Genomic DNA, 23,210 nt, shown 5'->3' on the forward strand with positions numbered 1-23,210 from the left:
TGGCGGTTCATCCACTGTGCCTGACTCAACTGCGTCCTGCTCAAAGGAGCTGTCCGCCACGGGAACTGAGACAAGCGTTGCAGGAAGTGCGGCTACTCCAACGAGACCCTGCCGCACGTCCTGTGCAGCTGCAAGCCCCACTCCAGAGCCTGGCAGCTGCGCCATAATGCCATCCAGAACCACCTGGTGAAAGCCATCACGCTGCTCCTGGGGGAGGTCGCCGTGAACTGCACCATCCCCGGTACTGACAGCCCACTGTGACCTGACATGGTAGTCACCAACAAGGCCAGAAAAAGATCATCCTCGTCGACGTCACGGTCTCCTTTGAGAACAGGACCCCGGCCTTCCGTGAAGCCCGAGCTCAAAAGCTGGAAAAATATACCCCTCTGGCCGACACCCTGAGAGCGAAGGGCTACGAGGTGCAGATGGATGCCCTGATCGTCTGAGTCCTGGGCACTTGGGACCCCTGCAACGAGCATGTGGTGTGGACCTCTGAGATCGATCGACGCTACGCACAGCTCATATGGCACCTCATGGTCTCGAAACCATCTGATGGTCCAGGAACATCTACATCGAACACATCACCGGCCACCGACTGTACCAGGAGGTGTGAGCCGGTACGACATCATTCATCAACTATGGGAAAGGGACTGAGAGACTTGTTCCATTGGACCATATGAACTGGAACCATAAACTCACTGAACATTAAATCCCACCAAATGAGGGTAAATCGATCCTCATCATCATATCCACTCATTATACTCCACACCTGAACATACCCCCATATCTCAATGTCTGTACTTTGACCCGTTAAACTTTTACGCCCAATCAGGGAGATTGCAGATTATGTATTCCTTACGCCACCCATTCCTAAACCAAATTTCACACCCCTTGATAATCTTTACCTTATTCCCTGATCCCCAGAAACGTCTATGCTTGAACTCTGTACTGTTTTGTTTTTACTTCAACGTCTTAATAAAATTATTAAATCTAAGGCAAAGCATTACCTGTACTACTGCTTTTTCCCAGTCGGGTCCCCGAGAAATTCCACCAGACCAGACTTTTAGAATGTTTAAATGACAACAGAAAATGTATTGTGTGAGTAAAATCATCATCCCCTGTTAGATTTGCTCCTTAGTTTTAGCACAGGCAGGAATATATTTGAAGAGCGTGAGCGCTAAAGAAAATTTTGGCACATAAGTTTTCACATGTGCTTTGGTAGTTATGGATACATTGAGGAGCAGACACATCAGCAAGGGAGCCATAAAATGAGTCAGACCAACCAACTCCGACATCACATTTAATTCTGTAACAATACTACAGAAAGTTCAATTGGAGCAGGCTTGCTGACCTCACATGGAAACGTACTATTTAAGATCAGGTTACCAGATGCTCCAACAGAATTTAGGCAGCTGCTAGCAGAGGTTACCCTGACTGCTTCAACGGAGAGCATTTACAATCTAATAGCTCAGACAGAAGAGATGATCGTGTTAATTTTCTTCTTTGTCTTGTTGTGGAACGAAGCTCAAAGTTGGGGATTCAAGAATGGAGTACTGCATAACTCTATTTGGTTAGGTAAGAACAATATGCATTCATTCTTTTCATTTTTATTCATTCACTTTGCTGCGGAAAGAACCAGTTATTTAAAATGATATAAAAATGTACTGTACATCAATAAGGGCAAAATCTTGCATTGAAATCAATAGGAATTTTACCTGAGTAATTACTATTTTTGCCTAATTTTCTTAATGTTTTCACACTTATTTTCTAACTAAAGGCTACCCAGGAAAAGAATCCATGAACTATGTAAGTTGAGTGTATTATGTGAAAGCATGAGCTGAAATAAAAACTGAGTATTAAATGACAATTCTTTTAATGAAGGAAAAATATGAAAGTGTAAAAGGAAAGAGCTGTAAAAGGAGCACACTAGTTTTTGCATGAACATAAAACAAATACATGGTGTCCTACATGTGAAACTAAAGAATGCTGAGGTAATAGCTCTCCCCACAGATATAATACTTCCTACATTTTCAGTAAAAATTCTTGGAAAGTGTGTACTGGTTTTTCTTATGGTTTGCTGGCATCATCAAGCAGTTGTGGGGAATAATTATGAAAGAATGAAGTATGTACAAATACTGTGGCAGCAGTCTATTCTTTCATATATGGGTAAAAGGGCTTCTTAAAATCATACATTTTCAAATGCAATGGAAAGAACACTAATTCAAAACACATTAACATAAAGAACGACCAAGCAAATGTGTGTCTGAAATGGCTGATTTATGGAGTAATAGTTATACACTATTTTATCTTTTACAGTACATTATGATCTCTTTAAAAGATTTCTAGTTAGTTTAATTCATGTTTATTATTAGTCATTGCATAGTGGCCAGATTTAAGATCTGGACCACTTTATTAGGTGCTAAACATACACATAGGTAAATCTAGTCCCTTCCCTAAAAAAAAACTTGAAAACTAAATGACAAGTGATATATGAAATATGGGTGGGGGAACGGAAACATTCATTCTCTCTCTCTCTCGCTCACTAATCTTTTCTATACAAATACTCATTTTTAAGTACTTCCCCTCCCCACCAAGTCCTGAGCATAGCCACTCTTTCTTAAATGTATTTGAGATATCACAGAGAAGGAGGGCTATGAAGGAGGAGAGGGTAGTGTCTCTATGGTCACCAAAAGGAGGGTATACTATGCCTAAGGGACAACTTATCAGACATTTGTGTGAGAAGCAGTTAAGACTGGCACTGCTGGCTGACCAGTGGTGGAGAGGTGACATGATAAGACACCAGGGTAAGTAGGCTCAGATGGCTGTGAAGAGCCTTTAGGGTAAGGACAAAAATAATCTCAGCAGCTGCCTTTTGTATGGATTGAGTGGAAATGGAGTGCTTTAGTCTCCTTCTAGTTTTGCTTCCTTTCTCTTTAAAAGGAAGAAGCAAGGTGTTAACTGGACTGAATCAGGGCACCATGGATTACTACTCTTCCCTCTATTAAACCAAAAACACTGGTGTCAGCACCACTTGCAATAAAAGGATTTATAGTGACAGGAAAGATGAAAGAAAAACACTAGCTCATTCAATCTCCAAAAAGGAGAACCCATGGAGTGCCTCAGACCATAACTTTCAAATATTTTACCCTGAGGGCCTGAGGTCACCGCTTCAGACCACTGCACTAAACAGAGGGTCTCCACCTACACCCTACCGTCTAATTATTGCAACAAAAATATTGCTGCTTGTGCAGCCAAAACATAATGCAGTGAACTGAGGAGAATTTTGACCGTTACTACCCCACACACTTTTATACAATCATAACAATGTTTCAGTTGTAATGTGAACAATAAGTAACCACAGTCCCATCTCCTATTGACTGTAGGGGGGAAAAATACCATGTCCAACAAAACAACACAGTCATGATTTAATTATCCCATAACACATACAGGAAAGAAAAGAACCAACCCTACTGAGGTAAATGGGAGCACCTGTAAAACAGGGCATAGTCACATTTGAACTTTCCTTTGCTTCCTCTCTTCTGGCAAAGCAATATCCAAACCAGAATGAGAACTTTTTTTCAGTAAAATAAGGCACCATAGCAATGACACAGAACTATCATGTCTTGATATCAGGACAGGCTAGAAATGTAGACTAGAAATTCCCTTCATCTTATTTCTATGCTACCCAATGTATTGTGTTCAAATTCACTAAACATGGATACTTAGTGCCGCTGAATATATTAGCTTTACACTAACATTTATTTGACTGAAGTCAGCTTTTGGAACATGCACATTCTGGCATGATCCAAAAGCAGTTATTGTAATACCAATATCAGAGTAAGTTTGCACAAACATTTTTATTGTGTTTATACAGGGCTGTATTTTGGACAGGGGGAAAGGAATACTTTGTTCTAATCAGCTTCAGATAACGGGAGAAGAAAATAAACTAGAAAAGTATATTTCTTTCATTTTAAAGTAAGTTCCTCATGAGCAAAGAGGAAAAAGAACAAGTAAACACTGAACCTCAGCAAGCACTAGAGTATTTGATCCTTCTGCTTGTTATGTTTACAAGGAAATGTGTAAATAGAGAACATACTTTTTAGTAATGGAGAGTTGCTCAGCTCAGCAGAAATTGTTTACAAATGATTTAAGGCGTGCAACTAAAATCCATTCCTAGGGCAAGGATCAGTAAACTGAAACTATGGAGATTAGACATTAGATGAATTTGTGAAACTGATTAACAGGATAAACTAGCAAGGGCCAGTGGTAGGTCGTGGCTTTAGAGGGAATATTGGTAGTGAGTGGTTCTGCAAAACTGAAGTGATAAATCTGAAACACCAAGGCCCTGATTCTGAGCTGCTCCAGTCCTGAAGCACATACTAGAACTGCATGTCACCCTTGCACCTCAAGGATTCTAGGGCTACTGGGGGCCAATTTGGCTAGCGCAACCTCGGGAACTGCTGTAACTTCCACACTGGATGCAACAGATTCCAAGAGACCATCAACAATCCAGAATAGTGGAATACAGAGCACTCTGGTCACACATGCCCCAGCAGGCCATCACCAAGGTGCAGCGAAAGGAAGGGAAAGTAAGGGGATGGGGAGATCAGGATGCTTGTTAGCCCCATTTCCCTGCTGGAGTGGCATAAAGGGACCAGAACACAGCCCAGAATCAGAGCCCATGTGTACATATTTCATGGTCTTATCTAGCTGTGATTTTTTTTTTGGTGGGGGAGAAATCCTGTGAAACAAACTAAAAATTCTTTATCTGTCACATTTTCTGGCTTCACTAAAGCGCACTGAACTCCAACAGAAAGTTGTAATAAGATCTCTGTTCCCTAATATTCTATATTTTCTTTTGTCCTTATTCGCACACTGAATATCACTGAAATCTAAGTGGAGTGTTGCCTCAGGGCAACCGCTGTATTTGGTCCAAGGACAGAACAAAACTGGCCATTAAGGTTTGTGGATTAACAGCAAAACTGCTAGATTCATGGGCAGAAGAGAAGTGCCTGCTTCTGGCTTCCTTTTTCTTCTTTGTACCTAATATAAGGACATAATGTGAAATATTAACGTGCACTAATGTATTACTATATTTCTTTACAATGACCACTTAGAACAAAGTTAAAAATTTACATCTTCTGCTTCCCCTTCAATTTTCAATTTTGATTTACTCCATTCTATCACTCATTTTAGTGGTACTTCATTGGGTCAAATCTAGCAGTCCTTAACCTGTACACAGAGAACCCTTTACATTCAGATCTTACCTGCTGTTATGGAAGTGGGTTTGGGGGAAGGTCAATCACCTTTGCAGCAGCAGCATCCTCCATCCCTGAACTCCAGGGAGAGCTATAGAGAGCCCATGGTGGAAGAACAATACATTGTTAACTCGACAGGCTGTACTCCCTGTGGTAGGGTCCAAAGGGCAGTGGTGGATGGTCCCAGTATACAATGTTTCAAATACAGAGGAAAATGATTACATATGCTACATACTACAGAGGATTCTTACGGGGCAGGCTGTTGCCTAGCTAGTAGCAACCCTTTAAGACTTCTCCAGAGGAAAGCATAAAGATCTCTACACTAAGCAGGCCTTTGGGCTGTTTAGAACCCTTTACTACTGTCATGGAAGAGTTCCCAGCTAGGTACCCAGGGAGAGTATATTTTTCTCAGCCAGACGTCTCCCTCCGCAGAGGATAGCCTTTCTAGCTGCTGTAATCAGCTCCAGCTGGAGTGCTTCCTGCTCTCTAGTGGCAGCATTAAACCATTCACTTGGGATGTATAAACTGCATCAGATGTGTGTTTGTATGTACAAGTAGAACTTGATTCAGCCTTAACTACAGAGACATGATAGTGCCTCAATAAGTGTGTGTGTGTGCATATGTGTATATCTATCAATATACATGTCATGCTATCTAAAGCGGCTCATGACAGTGTGCGCCTACTGCAGGGCAGACACCCCAAACTGGTGGTCTGTTCTATGATTAGGTTTCACCAAGCCAGTCACAAATGTGAACTCCTGGATCACTGTAACAGTTTTATCATGGAGTACCAGAGAGTCCCCTTAGCCTCTCCAGTCTACCATACCACCCAGACAAACTGAACTTAGTGATAAATGTGATACCAAAAATCACACCACATTCAGGTTACTTCCAGTCCCAACATAAGTTTTGCCAACATAAGTGGTCATTTAGACATGGCCTTAGAGTCTCTGGCCCATCAGAGTTCAAACAGCCAAAAAGTTGCAGTTTCTTTTTGTCAGGGATATTTATTCCCTTCTCTCAGAGTTCAAGATGATGGGACAAGTTCACGTGCATATCTCCTACTCAGGGTTGGGGGAGCAATCAACAAAGTAGTTTGTCCTCTGATGTTCCACAGTAGTTGGTCCGGTGTCTATGGACCTTTTTTGTTGGGCAGGAGACAACACCTCCTATGGCAAACTAGTATTTTACTTGGTAATGTTTCTGTCCTGATTGTGGGGGTTTACAGTTTCAGAGCAAACACTTAAATATTACCTATAACATGGGATATGGATAGTATAAGTGAGATTAATACATAAAGCAACATACAAGCATTTCATAGAGTCTAAACACTGAAATATATTCTTATAAGACTAATACTTATTTTGAGCAAAACTAACATACAGGTCTGATCTCCACTTATGAGGTTGTCAGTTCTTAGCTAATGCCTGCAGCCTGAGCAAGAGCTGGCGTCTGGCCTGCCAGCATCACAATAGGTATGTTAATTTATCAAAGGGATGTTTTGCTGTTGTGTTGTATCACAATCCTGCACAGTCTTGGATGTACTTGAAAAAAACCTCTGAAAGATGTGATCAGTAAATATAGATACTATAATAGACCATGCCACAGCATTAACAAGTGGCATATGGAATCAGCAGCAAACCTCAAAGCTTAGCGGGATACGTGTGTGGGCGCTATCCAGCCAAAAGCTACCAACACAATTTTATAAAAGAGTAACGGAGCTATAAGGTGGTGATTGCTTTTAGCAGGACAAGACCACACACAATACAATTTATGAAGATAGAAAACTAAAGAGGTGCTACTAATAGTATAATAGCTTTTACAAAAATTGCAAAGCCAGAACCTTTCCAATAATAGCCTGAACAAACCTGTTATTAATGTCCCGTCCACACTGAGATTTCATCAGACTGGTAAAATGGAGCAAAATTTGCCTCTAAAGGATTAAAATTTGAAAACCCCATTTATGGGCAACTGCATGCTATTAATTCTTGTTGGCACATTAATTCTTGTTGTCATGCATAAGAGGGATAAGTCCAAAGGGACAGTGATCTGGCCAGAACCTCATAGTTGTATTTTAGTCTTTTTGTTATAAGTTATTGGCATCTAGTAATTAAAGTAACCCTGAGATTGCTCTAAATTACACTGAGGACTGGTCACCTTTGCTAAGTGACAGTCTCAGAAATCAGCCACGTTTTCCCCCCAACATCCCAAACTTGGTTCCTGCTCTGAGCACAGCTCAGTGAGACTGAAGGATTGAAGACTTTGATTTTTAGATTCATTTGTGAGCTTACTTGTGAGACCTGGTAACTGATTACCTCATTTCCCAGATTGTCACATGAAAGTACTGTAATGTTAAATTATGCATCTCTTTACTATATTAATCAGATTTTCAGTCCATACATAACTATATCAAATGCACTTTAACTACTGGAGAAAGAAAGTGCCAGGATATATAGGTTAAAACCTGATTGATGACAATTTTGTGGTCTCAAAAACTCTCTCCTACAAAAAGGATCTCCTACAAAAAGGATCTTGAAAATGTTTTAAATGGAGCATGTGACACTCTGCACCCCAGAGGAGCAGCCTGTAACCCCATACTCATCATTTGTATATAATTGTGATATTTCACAAAAAGAATGCCATGTGAGATATCAGGGAAAAGGTTATGATCTGCTGAAATCCATTGTTCTATCTAAATATGTGTACCATTAATACATATAAAATTATAATAATTGTGTTGTATGATTTTCACTGAAAACCCACTGGTTGTGGGTTTGGGAAGTGCCCGGATACTGGCTCTCCAGAGACAATGACAAGGGAGGTAACCAATGCCCGGGTGGGTGCTGAACAGACCTCACCAGCCATTGTCCAGAAAGGGAGCTACAATGCAATGACTCAATTGCACAAGGCGACACCAGGGGAATTACTCAACCTTGCCTGGTGACTCAGCAATCCCTGTCAGACTTGCCTGGACTTGTGTTCTCCAAGCACATGGACTAATGGTGTAAATCAGAACACAATGGCCCCCTGCTTGGCCTTTCCACCCCCACCTATGCTGCAAGCAACAAGGACTCTCAGAAGACTGAAGACTCCAACAAAGGAGACTGGCCCAGGTTTCAAGACTGGCTACTATGAACTGTAATATCCAGTGGGGTGAGAAAAACTGCTTAATCTAGATATTGCCCAGTCTAATAGGGTTGAGAGTTTAGACTGCATGCTTATATTTTATTTTATTTTGGTAACCACTCTGACTTTTTCCCTATCACTTATAACCACTTAAAAGCTATATTTCGTAATCAATAAACTTGTTTTACTGATTATCTTTACCAGTGAATTTGCCTGAAGTGTTTGGTAAATCTGCTCAGGTTTACAAAGGCTGGTGTATGACCACTTTCCATTGATGAAGTGGTGAACCAATTAATAAACTTGCACTGCTCATCTTGAGCAGTGCAAGATGGTAGATTCCTGAGGTACAAGGCTGGGAGCTGGGGGGATTTGGCTGGTGCCTTTGTGTGATTCATGAGTGGCTCCAGGAGCATTCATGCAATCTAGCTGGGTGTGGGGCTCCACCTGCGGTTGTACTGAGTGATAACAGTGCCTGGAGGGCTTTGCTGCTTATCACTAGCAAAACATTGTGAGAGACAGCCCAGGCTGGAGAGTCAAGGGGCCACAGTGGTCCCAGAGTCCCAGGCTGCACCCCGGGGATCCCATCAAAGAGCATACATTCTATCCTATATATGTAGCTAGCATATGTTATGATCTCTTAGGTTTTTGGACTGGAAGCACCCCAACTCCATAAAATATATATTAGCCTTGTCTACATCAGGGACATTTTTGAGTATATTCATATAAGCAGCCCACTGTCTGCTGAGACTGTTTTTATCTAACCCTGTTGGGAACAAGTCTAATTAACATGAGTCTAAAAACTGTACTGGCAGTCATCAGGCTGTCTACACTAGGATTCCCACCATTGCCAACCACAGATTAATGGAGGGAAAGTTGACAATGTCCCTAATGTAGACAAAGCCACTGAATCTAAGTACTCTTTCAAAAGAGAGGTTACTTTTCCTATGGTGTGGTATTACTATTGTATAAAACAGCTTTATATTTGCCAATTTTTTTGGTCATGTTGACTAGTGATGGCAATGTAGCATGATGTACAGTAGTTTCTGTCAGATTTCAAGTGGGGTAAAGTTTCCCATTGAAATCAATGGGAGTTCTGCATGCAAATCAACTGGACCCTTCAACAGCAGTGATGGTAGAAATATTGTAATGTTGTTATAAAACAAATGTAAGAATTTTTTTGTATAAGAAAAACATCAGCTAACAATTGCTCTGGTTCTATGCCTAATATGTGACAGTAGCTCAAATATGTGTGTCACATCACTCTTCCCTTTAATTTTCTGCACCTCCTCTATCCAAATAACTCTGTAATTTCTCTAGACCTTCAGAACAAAGTTCTGATTCATTCTACAAAGAGTACACTCAAAATTATTGTAATAATTCAGGGCAACTGCATTTCTATCTTCCCTTTGTGGTTCAGCAAGGACCCCCATTCTATGGCTGGCTCCTCAGCTGTCACCTCTCTTGGCCAGAGACATGTGTCTCTCTCCCTCCTGACCATGGTATTCCCAAGCTACCCCCTTCTCTAGCAAGTCAGACTGCCTCAGCAGGCCTGCTTTGCCTTCTCCTCAGAAGCTGAAAATAGCATAAGTGCCCACAGTTAAATTACAACACAGCCCTTTCTAAGCAAGCACATTTATTCTTAAGGTAAAAATATTACAGAGAAATCATATTAAAAATAACAGAAGAACCTACATGCATGCTTATAAGCTGACCAGAGATCACCCCAACTCCAACAAGGACTCTTGCCAGTAAACAGTCCTCCTAACCCCACATAGGTGTGGGGTTGTGGGGTTTTTTTGTTTGTTTTTTGTTTTGGGTGGGGTTTTTTTGTTTTTGTTTGTTTGTTTGTTTTTTGCAAGTTCATAACAGCTTTTGCTCAGAACAAGAACCTTCATGTATCCTCACTCCTTTATAAAGTCTGAGTTTTTGATCTGCGGAAATCAGCCAAGCAATGGTTTCACCTGAAGGTGTAGCTTCAAAACGTTGGGTCCAAAGGGAGAAATTTGCTGTCCCAAGGACGAGAAACACTCCTTCCTAGGAAACTTCCTGAACTAGAAGTTCAGTCTTGTCTGGCACATTGTTCAAAAGAGTCCTTTGCAGCTCATAACACTTCCCAGGGTTTACATTAGTCATGTCTCCCCTTTAAAAAGTTACATACAATAATACATAAATATTGCCTTTTTCATAGAATGAACTCCTAAAATACTTAAACTTAATTCAATAAAGTTTAACTTCATTCCCTTCGGTTTGTCTAGGACATGGCAGGACATTGCCATATCTCTCACAGTTATATCCAAAAGTACATTGTGATACCAGTCAGGAAAGATCACCTCTTAGCTTAAGTGGGATATTCCAGACTCAGTGTTTCTGACAAGAGTTCATTGTTGCTAGAGATGCTGCTTTCTAAGTAGTAGTTCTGGGGATCATTTCAGAAGTATGTTGACTCACTGTGGTTCAAAAAGCCCCCCTCCCACAGGACTCTAAAATACCCCTGTGTTGGGAGGGACACACATTTTCCTGAAGCTTTCTAAATAACGTAAAGTTCAGTTGAATATCTTGTTTATGTTCTCACCTGGGCAATAGCCCAAGCTGCAGTTCCTGATCAACTGCTGGCAGCAATGAGGTCTGATATCATCCAGGAAGGGAGGCCAGTTGGGATCCTATATTCTGTACTCCTAAAAAATACTAAAATTCTTAATGGCTTTGATCCCACAGAGCGAGCAGCTGGAGTGTACCACAGGGAGGCGCGGGCTGGAAAATATCAGCTCACCTATGCGGAAGCTAAAGCAGTGTGTGAATATGAAGGAGGACAACTAGCCACATACCAGCAGCTGGAGGCAGCAAGAAAAATAGGTATGAAAGAAAATGTGCATTTGAATGTGCAGTCTCTTGAATCTCACATCACACGCTCCATGTTGCCAACACTTGTGTTATTGCAAGTGTCATGACTTTGGGGGTGGCTCTTGCAATCTTGTTAGAAAACCCAGGCAGCTCAGGCATTCTGCTTGAACTGTCTGCAGTTTCCCACCCCCTTGATTGCTCAGGGCTGCTATGCGACTTGTATTGCAGATAGTTGTAGCACAGGGGTCGGAAACCTTTGGCACCTGGTGCATCAGGGTAAAGCTGCTGGCGGGCTGGGCGCATTTGTTTATCTGGAGCATCTGCAGGCCTGGAGCCACACAGCTCCCACTAGCCGCGGTTCACTGTTCCCGGCCAGTGGGAGCTGTGGGAAGCAGTGGCTAGCACGTCCCTCGGCCCACGCTGCTTCCCACACCTCCCATTGGCCAGGAACAGCGAACCACGGCCAGTGGGACCTGCGGGGCTCCGTTCCTGCTGATGCTCCAAATAAACAAACTGGCCTGGCCCACCAACAGCTTTACCCTGACAGGCCAGGTGCCAAAGGTTGCCAACCCCTGTTGTAGCAGCTGGTTGCAGTGCTAGTGTGACTCTTTGTGCTTTGTGTGGGATGGAGCCCTAGAGTGGGTGCAGCACAATGGAGGAGCCTATTCCTTGAATTTGGGAGCAGCAGCCTCACCCTCAATCTCCTCACCACTAACCTTACACGAAGGGGGTGCTTTTGGAGATAGAAGCATTCCCCTTCACTGCATTTTCTTAAAAAAATGATCAGTGCCACAGGAACTTCTTCTAGAAATGTCCCAAATTTTCATTTAATCAATCAAAACACTTTTTATTGTGTTTATCCAAGACATCTTGCCAAATTTTCTCCATATATACTGAGAACAAACAATCCAGTAGAAAGACTGTTCAGTATGATGACAAGGGTTTGGAATGAAGAGTTGAATGAGTGCAGACTCCACTGAAGGTGTTGTCTTGCTCCGAGTGAATGTTAACATTTTTGTTCATTGTTTCATGATCAACTCATTCAGAACATAAGTTATTGGAAAAAATCGTCCATCGTGAGGAATATGTAAGCATCACTGTTGAATCAAAACTTGGCAGTAGGCACTAGCAAACAATAAAAGGGTACATTTTCTTGTTTGTGACTATTTCACAACCTGAAAACCACCACAAAAGAAGTGTTCTGGTTTTTTACTTTGAAAATTTGGTAAGCTTATGAAAACTGTTATGTACTAAGCAGTGAATAACTTTGAATTTTTTGATTTATTGTTTTTAAACTCTCAGCCATAACGTCGTATTAACAGGTTGTTTTTTAATTCAATAAGCATTTCTGTTGCCTTAGCTTATCCCATGTATACATCTTTTTATCCACCCAAAGAGCCCAGTCCTGAAAACCCTTATTCCCATGAATAATGACTGAGTGAGGTTGTAGGATTAGGCACTGAAAAGGAAACAAAGCAATCAATGTATTATATTTACATGACTAATCTGACTCCTAATTTGAATACAAAGGTTGGTAATGTAATTTCTAGGGTGGGGAGCTTTACTGTCCATCTGCATCTGATTTTTATTTTTCATTGAGAAAAAAATTTATTTTGGAGGACAAGAAGTGATTTTGTACTCTGCATTCAAAATTCTCCATGCAAAAGATAGCAATTGCCTCAGTACTATGATATGATTTGCATTAAGCTAATTATACATAAACTAGATTTTGGCAATGAGAAAAAATGATGTTAGTTTGAATGAGGCAATAAGTTTTATAATGTTTCTGCTTAGAGTGAATTTTCAAAACCTTCTGTCACACAGGTTTCCATGTGTGTGCTGCTGGTTGGATGGCTAAGGGCAGAGTCGGTTATCCCATAGTGAAAGCTGGATCCAGCTGTGGCTTTGGAAAGACCGGCATTGTTGACTATGGGATTCGCCTCAACAGAAGTGAGAGATGGGATGTCTATTGCTACAACCCTCATGGTGTGTCTAAAAAAAATCCAATGTTGCTTAATTACATGCCTTTTTACTAAATAAAATAGATTTTTAAGGTTAATAATAGACCGACTGCTAGCTAATGAATCAATAATAGGGCTAATGAATTTTCCAATTTGGGTATGTACATTTATGTGCCTAAATTTATGATTAGGCCATGGGTGATTAGCAGCTACTTTTATTTAGATGCCTAACATTAGGCACCTATGTTTGAATATTTTGGTCTGTGTGTTTATAAAAGTAATGTTAACGGGAACATTTAAAATCATATATTGTAAACAAACATATTTCACCTCTGTTACTCGATCATTAAAATTAAAAGAATGTTAAAAATCTCAATTGTAGTAATTAATTAATTAATTGTCCTGTTTTCCTTTTACATTTTTCTCAGCTTGCACAAACTAAAATAAACTAAATCAGCTTTATTTTGTGGTTGCACACACTGCAGCAGAGTATTTATTTGTTTTAAACGACAACTTTCATGGGAGTATGGAAAAAAATCCAGAGGAAAATGTCTATTTGTCTTCTATTTGTAAAAAGCTTGTTTCTGCTACAATTTGGCCCAAATTTGAGTGATGATTATCCCTTTAATAAACATCCCCTTTAACTGTCTGACACTTGGAAGGAAGTTTAGCTATACTTAAAAGCAGATAAAAAATAAGGATGGGCATTTTGATTCAGCACATGAAGAAGAAACTACCCAAAAATGACTGTCAAGGCTTACACCACATATTGTTCCAATATAATCTGGTACCACTAGTATAATGAAGAAGGAAGTAAAGTAGAGGGAAGAGATAAAAAGTAGGCACCAACAAGAAAAATTGTTTAACTTTGTGTTCTCTTTCAAACCCCTCCAAATGGCCTATCCTGTGTTAAATAGCCAGCATTTTGGGTTAGCAGAGAAATACATACAACTGTGCATATTTTATTTGTGTACACCATGGTTCTAGCTTGTTTATGTTAGCTCAGCGGTCATCAGTTTAATAGCTGCATGGGATGGGAGACACTCACAAATGCTCAGCAAATAAAGAGAGTGTGAGAGACTATGGCACTGATTACTATCAGCCTTACTTTCTCCTTTGTCTGTCCTCTCTCCACTTAGATGTTTTTCAAATACATTCTTTGGGCAGTGGACAGCATGATTAACCAGAGCTGTTTACACTCAGAGGTTAATTTGGGTCCCTCCCATTGTGAATAAATTTCTTAATACTTGATGGAGAATATTGTTCAGATTTGAGAAGAGTTGCCTGTCTTTATGGAGAAAGGGCAGCATCCCAAGGAGAGAACGCTAAGTTGTTGCTAATTGAATTAAGGGCTGCATTGTTCTCTGAGGTATTAAAGATGTTGGCAGTACATTGTAGGATGACCAGACAGCAAATGTGAAAAATAGGGATATATATTAGGATCCTATATAAGAAAAAGACCCAAAAATTGGGACTGTGCCGATAAAATCGGGACATCTGGTCACCCTAATACATTGTGCAACAACTTGTGTTTGGGATGCAAGTCCTTCCTGTATCTGTGCTGAAGCATTTACAATCAAAATAGACAATGTACAAACGGAGGGCAAGTCTACATTAGAGCCTACATCAGTGCAGCTGCACCACATCTGGTGAAGATACACTATGCCGACGGGAGAGTGCTCTCCCGTCAGTATAATTACTCCACCTCTGCAAGAGGCGGAAAAGCTATGTCGGTGGGAGAGCATCTCCGGTTGACATAGCACCAGTGTGGACAGCGCTTAAGTCGATGTAACTTACGTTGCTCAGGGGGATGTCTTTTTCACACCCCTGAGAAGATGTAACTTACATCGACTTAAGCGGTAGTGTAGACCAGCCCTGAGTGTTTGGTCTTCCAGGCTTGTGAGCTGTTGAGAGTCCTCAACTTCCACTGAAGCTAATGGGAACAGGTGCTCAACATCTTGAATGATAAAGCCCAAAGGAAGGGGGAAAAGGATGCAAAAAAAACAAAACAAAACAAAAAAACAGTCTAACTGAGTGGGGATGAGGGCTAGAGTTTATAGACATTTTGGATGGGGAACATTTTAAGGAGGGACTTGAAGGAAGAGAGACCAGGTTGGAAGTGGAGTGATTTATAGGTGCAGTTGTGAGGCCTATAGATGGACTTTGACATGCCAATTTTCTTTATACAGAGCACCTAGCATCTGATCTGAAGCCTATTGAAGTCAATGAGAGCACTTCCACTGACTTCAATAGACTTTGGATTAGGCCCCTAGTTGCCAGCATATCAATTCCATATATACTATATACGCCATATGTGTGCTACCATGGTACTAGTTAAGAATGATGAGGTTATAGACTATATGAACAGCACTCAAGAGTCTTGCTGTTGTTATACTGGGTTGGTTCTGTTTAAGATTCTGTCAGAAGAGCTAACAGACAAAAAGGTATGACAAATCAAAACACATTAAAAAATCTATTTTTATTTTTCTCTTAGCAAAAGAATGTGGTGGAATCTTCACAGACACAAAGCACATCTTTAAGTCACCAGGCTACCCAAACGAGTATGAAAATAAACTAATATGCTATTGGCACATCAGACTAAAGTACGGACAACGGATTCATCTACAGTTCCTGGATTTTGATGTTGAAGATGACACTGCTTGCATGGCTGATTTCTTAGAAGTCTATGATAGCTATGATGATATCACTGGCTTTGTGGGCAGGTAAAAATAATTTCCACATCTTTATACATATATTTGAAGCTATATAGTTAAAATGTTCAAGGTATAATATTTCATTGACAGTATGCTCAGAAAAAGACCATGTTGACCACATTGCATTTACAGGGGTGCTTCCTACATCACTCCTGCATCTAATATGTTCTTGAATATATGCAATGATGTTGCCAAAACCATCTCCTCTGCAGTCTTCCTCACTACTAGTAAAGGTGACCTGCAAAGATTTTTTTAAAAATTAGGGTTTTGCCCTTTTTTGCTTCTTTATGAAATATAAAGAAAGCCTGCAAGATTTTCTCAACAACTGCTTATTGTTACCTTAGAAATACAAGTATGGTCATCCATCCCTGGCTTTGGTGGAAGAGCTCTTGGAACTCTCAGAGCACGATCAGTGTTTGCGCTAACACCTTAATTGAAGGGATGTGGGAGGGGGAGTTGAGTTATTAGCAAAAATACACTTAGCTCAAAATGTTGTTCTTTATTGAAGCGAAATAAATATTAACAAAAACAAAACAAAAACGACCGAATAGCCCAAGGAGTTTGAAACAATCTTACAGTCTGAAACATTGCTTTCCCACTTACTTGCTCAATTTTTTACTCTCTTTGCTCGTGTGATGTTGTCATTTCACTGGTTCCCCCGTAATCATGGAGTTTTCCAGCTTGGAACATCTGAATTTCTAATGTAAAAAACCAGAGAGAAAAATAAACTCTCTTAAAATTCTCACTGGTTTTCATGCCCCCTTTGTACATCATCAAGAAGCAAAGAGAGTACACAATCCCCTTTTTATTTTTCCCTTGACAAGTCCCCTTTAATACATTTTCCTGATGTCTAATCTAAGGTTGTCCTCCCTCAGCTTCAAGTCATTGCTTCTTATGAAAATGAATAGCTCTTTGCCTTCTTTTATTTCATTTACTTTCTTCAATTACTGCAAATTTTGCTTCCTGCATCCTCTTTCTTCTCTCCTCCCTCACTCTCATTTGTGAAATAGTGCAGATAAATGTACTTAAGCCAATGACATAATTCTATGTTAGAATAGACCCCAAAGAACAACTTAGAACTATGGACCATAACAGAAAGGGGGACTCCATCCTTCTCTGTTAAGGTATCATTGTGGCATGTATGTTATTGCATATTTGCACATTTAGTCATGAACCTTTTACAATCTTTTTTCAGGTACTGTGGAGATGAACTTCCAGATGATATCATCAGCACAGGTAATATTGTATGTATTGCTCGTAGACAAAAATATCAACCTACTGGACCAGGGGACCAGATATTTGAAGATTAAATGCCCATTTCATGGCTAATATGTCATAAGCCACCATGCAAACCTTCTAGTATATACTTTATTCAATACTTTTGCTTAAAAATAAGTGTAAAAGAAGAGACATCCTGGAGAAGTCTAGTTAGACAAAGAATTAGGGACCAATTCTGTAGGCTTTACTCAGGCAAAACTCCCTTTTACATCAAAGTGACTTCACTGATTTGGGAGTTTAGCATGTCTGTATCAGTGGCCTAGTCCTACAAGACCTGCCCACATACAAAATATTGAGTCAATAAGTATTCCCATTATTCAGGAATCAGGATTGCAAGATCAGGCCCGAGACTCTTATTAGAGAGGATATGTCTGAAAAGGAGCCTCTGGAATTGGGAAATACATTGTATCTTTGGGTTTTTAACATAGGCACTTACTTCCTCAGTTCCCAGGGGGTGCTTGACCCCCGCTCCGCTCCAGACTCCACCCCCACTCCACCCCTTCCCCCAGTCCCTACTCAGCCCTGCCTCTTCCTAAATACCTTTGAGGATTTGGGCCAATGTGCTTATTTATCGTATCTAATTTAAGGGTGTCCCTTGCTTACATTAAACTGGCCCTGCCCATAGTAAGCAATGCTGATCCAACTCCTGAAGGTCTTACTCAGTATTTACTCAAGCAAAACTCTTATTGATACTGGTGGGTGAATCTTGAGCTCCTTGCTTAGTTTTCAATGAGATACACCAATATTGATTTCAATGTTGTCTGAATAAGAAGTGAGTAAGGATCTTAGGATTTAGCTCCAAGATTTGGGGGGAAATACTTCAATAGCTCTTGGGGAGGGAGGAGTGAAGAGAAAAATTCCAAAGCAGCACTTTTTATTCAATAGCAAAGAAGTAACTTTTCCCCTCTCTCTTGCCCTAGGAAATCTCATGACCTTAAAGTTTTTGTCAGATGCCTCAGTGACAGCAGGTGGTTTTCAAATTAAATACGTTGCTGTAGACCCACCTTCAAAACCTAATGATGAGAAAAATGCAACTTCCCAAGGAAACACAAACTTCTTGTCTGGAAAATTTGGCATTATGTGAACAGACGATCAACATCACAGAAAATGCAATTGGAATATACAGTTATTAAATACAAATACCACTTGAGATACCTGTTTTGTCCAATAAGTTATAGCTATCATACTATATTTGGGATAGTCAGCGGCCACAGTCTTATCCTTCTGACTTTTCATCTTATCCTTCTGACTTTTATAATTTCTGCTTTTTGTAATTTTTTCTTAATAAAGAATATTGGGAAATAAATTAGAAAATTGTACTTAAATGATAGACAATTATTTTCTAGATCACAAGGAGTCAGTGAAACTAAGAACATAAGAACGGACATACTTGGTGAGACCAATGGTCCATCTAGTCCAAAATCCTCTCTTTCGACAGTGTCCAATGCCAGGTGCTTCAGGGGCAATGAACAGAACAGATAATCATCAAGTGATCCATCCCCCTGTCGTCCACTCCCAGTTTCTGGCAAAAAGATGCTAGGGACACTCAGAGCCTGAGGTTGCATCCCTGACCATATTGGCTAATAGCCATTGATGGATCTATCCTCTATGAACTTATCTGAACTAAACGGAAGGATTCATTGTTACCATAGATTTCCCAACTAATTGTTATTCTACACTATCCACTTTTTTTCTCTCACCCCTTGCACCATTTCAGCTGAAGTTTTGGGGGCCTGATATTTCAATCCTTCTCCCCTCACTTTCCTTCATTCCTGTATATTTATTGCTGTCTGAATTCTCCTTTCCCTATTCTTGCTTCCTTTCTTGCTGCTCTCTCTCTATTTTTAAGCTAACTCAATTCTAATGTCTTTTGAGTAAGCCTTGCCTCCATGATAGTTTACTTCAAAGTGCAAATTCATCTTGAGAGTTGGCCTGTGATATATCCCTGACGAATCCATATGTAATGGGCTTCTAGAGCCAGAAGGTACTAAAGCAGCATGAAAAGCACTGAATCTGTAATTGTACTGTCCTTGTGATTTTATTGTGTTCTGGATCATAAATTATTTAACAGATTTGTAAGGAGTTTATCTTCCTTACCCAGTGCAGAGTTATTCAAGCTTTTTCTATTCTCAAACCACATATATTAAAGGGCAAAAAGCTGAAAGATTCTCTGTTAATGAGAAACTGAGGCACCAAAAGGAATTGTCCATCAACTATCAGCAAACCCTTTTTCAACCTGTCAACAGGCTTTGTCTTGTTCACACCAGTTCTAAGACTGCATTATGCTGAACTGATAGACGTGTATCCATTCCTGATATCAATTTATATCTGTCTGTTAACCCCCTGACCCCAAAATATAATTAAATCTACCTCTGTTTTAATAATGTCCAGGGTTTCCAATCTGTGCTGTTTATTTTTTCTGATACTTTTAGGTATTTTTATTGACTTTTGTCAATAATTAGGGACAGCTGGCTCATTTGATAATAGAGTGTGTGTGTGTGTGTATAAAATCAGAAATTAGTCCAATCCAGTGCCCATTAAAGTCACCTATAGCCTTTCCACTGTCTTCTTCAGTAGGTGTTAGAGCAGATGGCAAAGTACTTTGTTCTTTGGAAAAGTTCCCAGCAAGAATGGGAGACCTTTAGGGCTCATCAGCTCTTTCACCAAACAGTTTTCAACACTACAGCATTAACAGTTCCTGGGTACTTTCAGAGTGCTTTAGTTTGGGGGATTTGTTGGTTTTAACTTTAAGATGAAGCCAAAAACATACGACAAGTACATAAAAGTAGAGACAGCATCCACCAGAAAGGACCATTTTCATTTCCAGCATGTAACATGAGAGTTACAGAAACAGGTCTGTTTCTTAACTGTTCCAAAACCACTGTATGCTGGCAGCCATTACAAAATCCAGTTATCCTCTAGTTTTGTAATACACAAATGTTCCCTTTCCAGCTGCTGAAATCTCTATATCATAAATAGCTCCTTTCCTTTGGGAATCTGGATTCCCCAAAGCTAATATAATATATAGTAGTATGAACTGTGTAAGTAAGCTAACATAACTTAAGTCCAAGTGGCCTTTTCCCATCACCACCACTCTTCAAAAGTTATGTAATTTTCTGGCCCTTATTTGCTGTGGGTTCCTTCATCTCTACATCACACGTCATTCCTTTGTTATTCTCAGACATGCACCTATATGTTTCTAAAACACCACAAAAAATGGACTAGGATGCAATATGGACTCTGTTATCAGAAGAGTTCCTGATGCTTTGAACATTTCTGATACAAATCATTAGCAGTGGGAATGAATCAGAAATGAAGTAACCCAGAAAATACGACATCTGAAATCTCCTAAAGGGAACAGAACACTACATATAAAATTATAATTTACATAAAAAACATTTCATAACTCTGTTGAGCAATAATACAACTATTTCAGCCTCTCATTCCAAATTACCTTACTATGGCATCACATTAGTACTGGCGGAAAATAAGTTTCATATAACTATACTTAATTGAATCAAGATGCACCTGTTAAGAATTGAATCAAATTTAAATAAATACTATGTCTAAATCCTGCCCTCTGGTGGACTGAATGAAGCCACAGACATGTTCCTATAATTACATGTTCTTTATTTTTCTAAACTCAGCAGTAGTAGTTTGCTGATCACAAACTAAGAGTGTTAAGTGGGTCTGTTAACATTTTATTTAGCATAAAATATTATTTTTTTAACTGACAAGTCTGAAGTCTTAAACTGATGTGGGCCAGAATCAAAATATCTGCTGAAAGTATCCCAGGCTAACAAAACAATCCCCAACAAACAGCTGTGCAGTCACTTCAGTGATATCATTCTAAAAAGTACTTTCAAGAATTTGTTACTCTTGAGAATTCTATCATAGTACATCAAAGGCTTCTATTTAGCTCTACAGATGCTTCAGTCATGGAGATGTAAGAGTTACTGTGCTACTAAGACCTGTGCTCATCTCTGTGGCACTTACAAACATTGCAGAGACTGGGGCCCCAACTAAATTTGTAAGTTCAAAATCTGTTTCTGAAGAGTTTAGAAGCATTGCAGAGACTGGTTTCATAGTAGCAGCCGTGTTAGTCTGTATCCGCAAAAAGAAAAGGAGTACTAGTGGCACCTTAGAGACTAACCAATTTATTTGAGCATAAACGTTCGTGAGCTACATCCGATGAAGTGAGCTATAGCTCACGAAAGCTTATGCTCAAATAAATTGGTTAGTCTCTAAGGTGCCACAAGTACTACTTTTCTTTTTGCAGAATCTGGGATTCCTAAGAAGCATCTAAACCAGACCTCAGTGGTTCAGTGATCAACATTACCCAAAAGAGCTCCAGTAGTGTGAATTCATTGTTTCATTTATTATAGTATTATTCATATTTAAACAGTATGACAGGAAAATATTCAGTTTATATATATATTATTCTCACAGCAAATAAGTTAATAACTTAGTGCAAGTTCATAATTTAATTGGTTAATATTAATAATATACTAAAAGCACCCTGATTCATTAATAATTAAATCGAAGTGTTTTAATATCATGTGCTGCAAAGAGCCACAGGAGACACATTAAAGAGCCACTTGCAACTCATGGGCCTCTCCGAACCACTGCAGTTACTGTAAGGTAAGTAACCTTCTTATTTCTTTTTAATGACTAGTGTGACTCAGTGATCTCTTGGTACCAACTGGCAGAGAGCGCAGGAGGGGCGTAGAGTTTTACTGGGATCCCCTGAGTCAGATATATACATAATAATTCACTAAGGGGTGCCATATGAGGTCTCTAATGAGAGCCAGAAGCCCACTGGTAATCATAATCATTGTGAAAAGTAAGTGTAGGTAATATTGAAGGAATTATGCATCTATATTGAAAATTATGTCCCTAAGATAGGTAACAGGAGGTGAAATGTCTCAAACAAATTCTTTTCAGGAAGGAGTTTTGGGATTTCCTCTGAGACCTTTCCACTTGACTTATCCAGAACACCTTGTCCAGTTCTGGGAGAACACTTCATCCAGTTCTCTAGTCATCGGTTTGACTCCAGATTTTGTCACTCTGATTCCTTTATTTGGCATACAGAAAATCTATGCTGAGCTGATCAGACTCACGCGTAGGGGGTGCGTATAGGGCATACCACACATCTAAAGTTACACAGAAAACCTCTTCCTTTATATACATTTACACAATACATTGCATTTACTATTCTTTTTGCATCACATTTTGGGATTGTTTCCTGCATAGGAACCAAGCCAATCTCTGTGCAGCATACTCTGTCCATGCATTGTCCATGCACAGCCTACCCTTTAGCTCATCTCTACATTCCTAACTTATCTTGTCCATTGTTAGTAAATGGTTCCTTGGGTGTTCTCATTCTTATCTTAGCAAGCTCAGACATTCTGTCATTTTAGCCTGATGACCTATTTATGTATCTTATTTAGCACAAACATTCTGTTTTCAGCCTAATGATCTGTTTACCTCCCTAAACACTGTCCTCCAAGAAATCAGACCTCCCTCTGTATGTTAATTACTCATGTCTGGTGAGGCCTCCGCTATAGGGGGTGACAGATGCTTATATCCCTGTCTGGTCATTCTGTATTATGTGTCTCATGATGTGTGCCTTTTTCCATGCTTAGCCAAATGCTAGTCAAAAAATTGTGAAATCTTCAAGAAAGGAAATTTACAGGAAGAAATAACCAGCAGAAGAGCATCCTATGTACGAGTAAAGACAATGGATTGTTGGGATATATCTGGGAGTGCAGAGGAACACCCTGGGCCTTTCACCAAGGAGGCAAGCTGACAGTGTGACTTGTCTCATAAATGGAAGATCACACCCAAGCCTGGCTGTAAATCGCTATAAGACATTAAAGTATCTACTTAAGTAACTCTAGCTTCCAGAATGTGTGTTATGATTTTATTTTATACATAATTGTTTATTGCTAATACTCCTACTTGATATGACTGTAATCTCTATACTTTGTTGTTCAATAAACTTTTACTTGTTTTCACTATAAACATATCTA

At 39.8% G+C, this 23,210-nt stretch overlaps 1 protein-coding gene across 1 annotated transcript; it reads left to right on the plus strand.

Annotated features, from left to right (window-relative positions):
• Nucleotides 1–1,393: 1,393 nt before the first annotated feature.
• Nucleotides 1,394–19,562, plus strand: TNFAIP6 (TNF alpha induced protein 6). Its single transcript, XM_073304731.1, has 6 exons — nucleotides 1,394–1,575; nucleotides 11,100–11,237; nucleotides 13,050–13,211; nucleotides 15,681–15,909; nucleotides 17,096–17,136; nucleotides 18,099–19,562. Exons 1-6 carry the CDS (start codon nucleotides 1,482–1,484, stop codon nucleotides 18,260–18,262), a joined length of 828 nt encoding a protein of 275 aa, XP_073160832.1. The 5' UTR covers nucleotides 1,394–1,481; the 3' UTR covers nucleotides 18,263–19,562.
• Nucleotides 19,563–23,210: the final 3,648 nt, after the last annotated feature.

Source organism: Lepidochelys kempii, chromosome 11, assembly GCF_965140265.1.
Source record: "Lepidochelys kempii isolate rLepKem1 chromosome 11, rLepKem1.hap2, whole genome shotgun sequence".
Classification (NCBI taxonomy): domain Eukaryota; kingdom Metazoa; phylum Chordata; order Testudines; family Cheloniidae; genus Lepidochelys; species Lepidochelys kempii.

What these genes read in the sequence shown, in the direction of transcription:
- TNFAIP6 (XM_073304731.1), top strand. Translation starts at nt 1,482, where the DNA reads ATGATCGTGTTAATTTTCTTCTTTGTCTTGTTGTGGAACGAAGCTCAA. An exon ending in GGAGGCAGCAAGAAAAATAG is followed by an intron (nt 11,238 to 13,049) that starts GTATGAAAGAAA and finishes TCTGTCACACAG; the next exon opens with GTTTCCATGTGTGTGCTGCT. An exon ending in CTATTGCTACAACCCTCATG is followed by an intron (nt 13,212 to 15,680) that starts GTGTGTCTAAAA and finishes TTTTTCTCTTAG; the next exon opens with CAAAAGAATGTGGTGGAATC.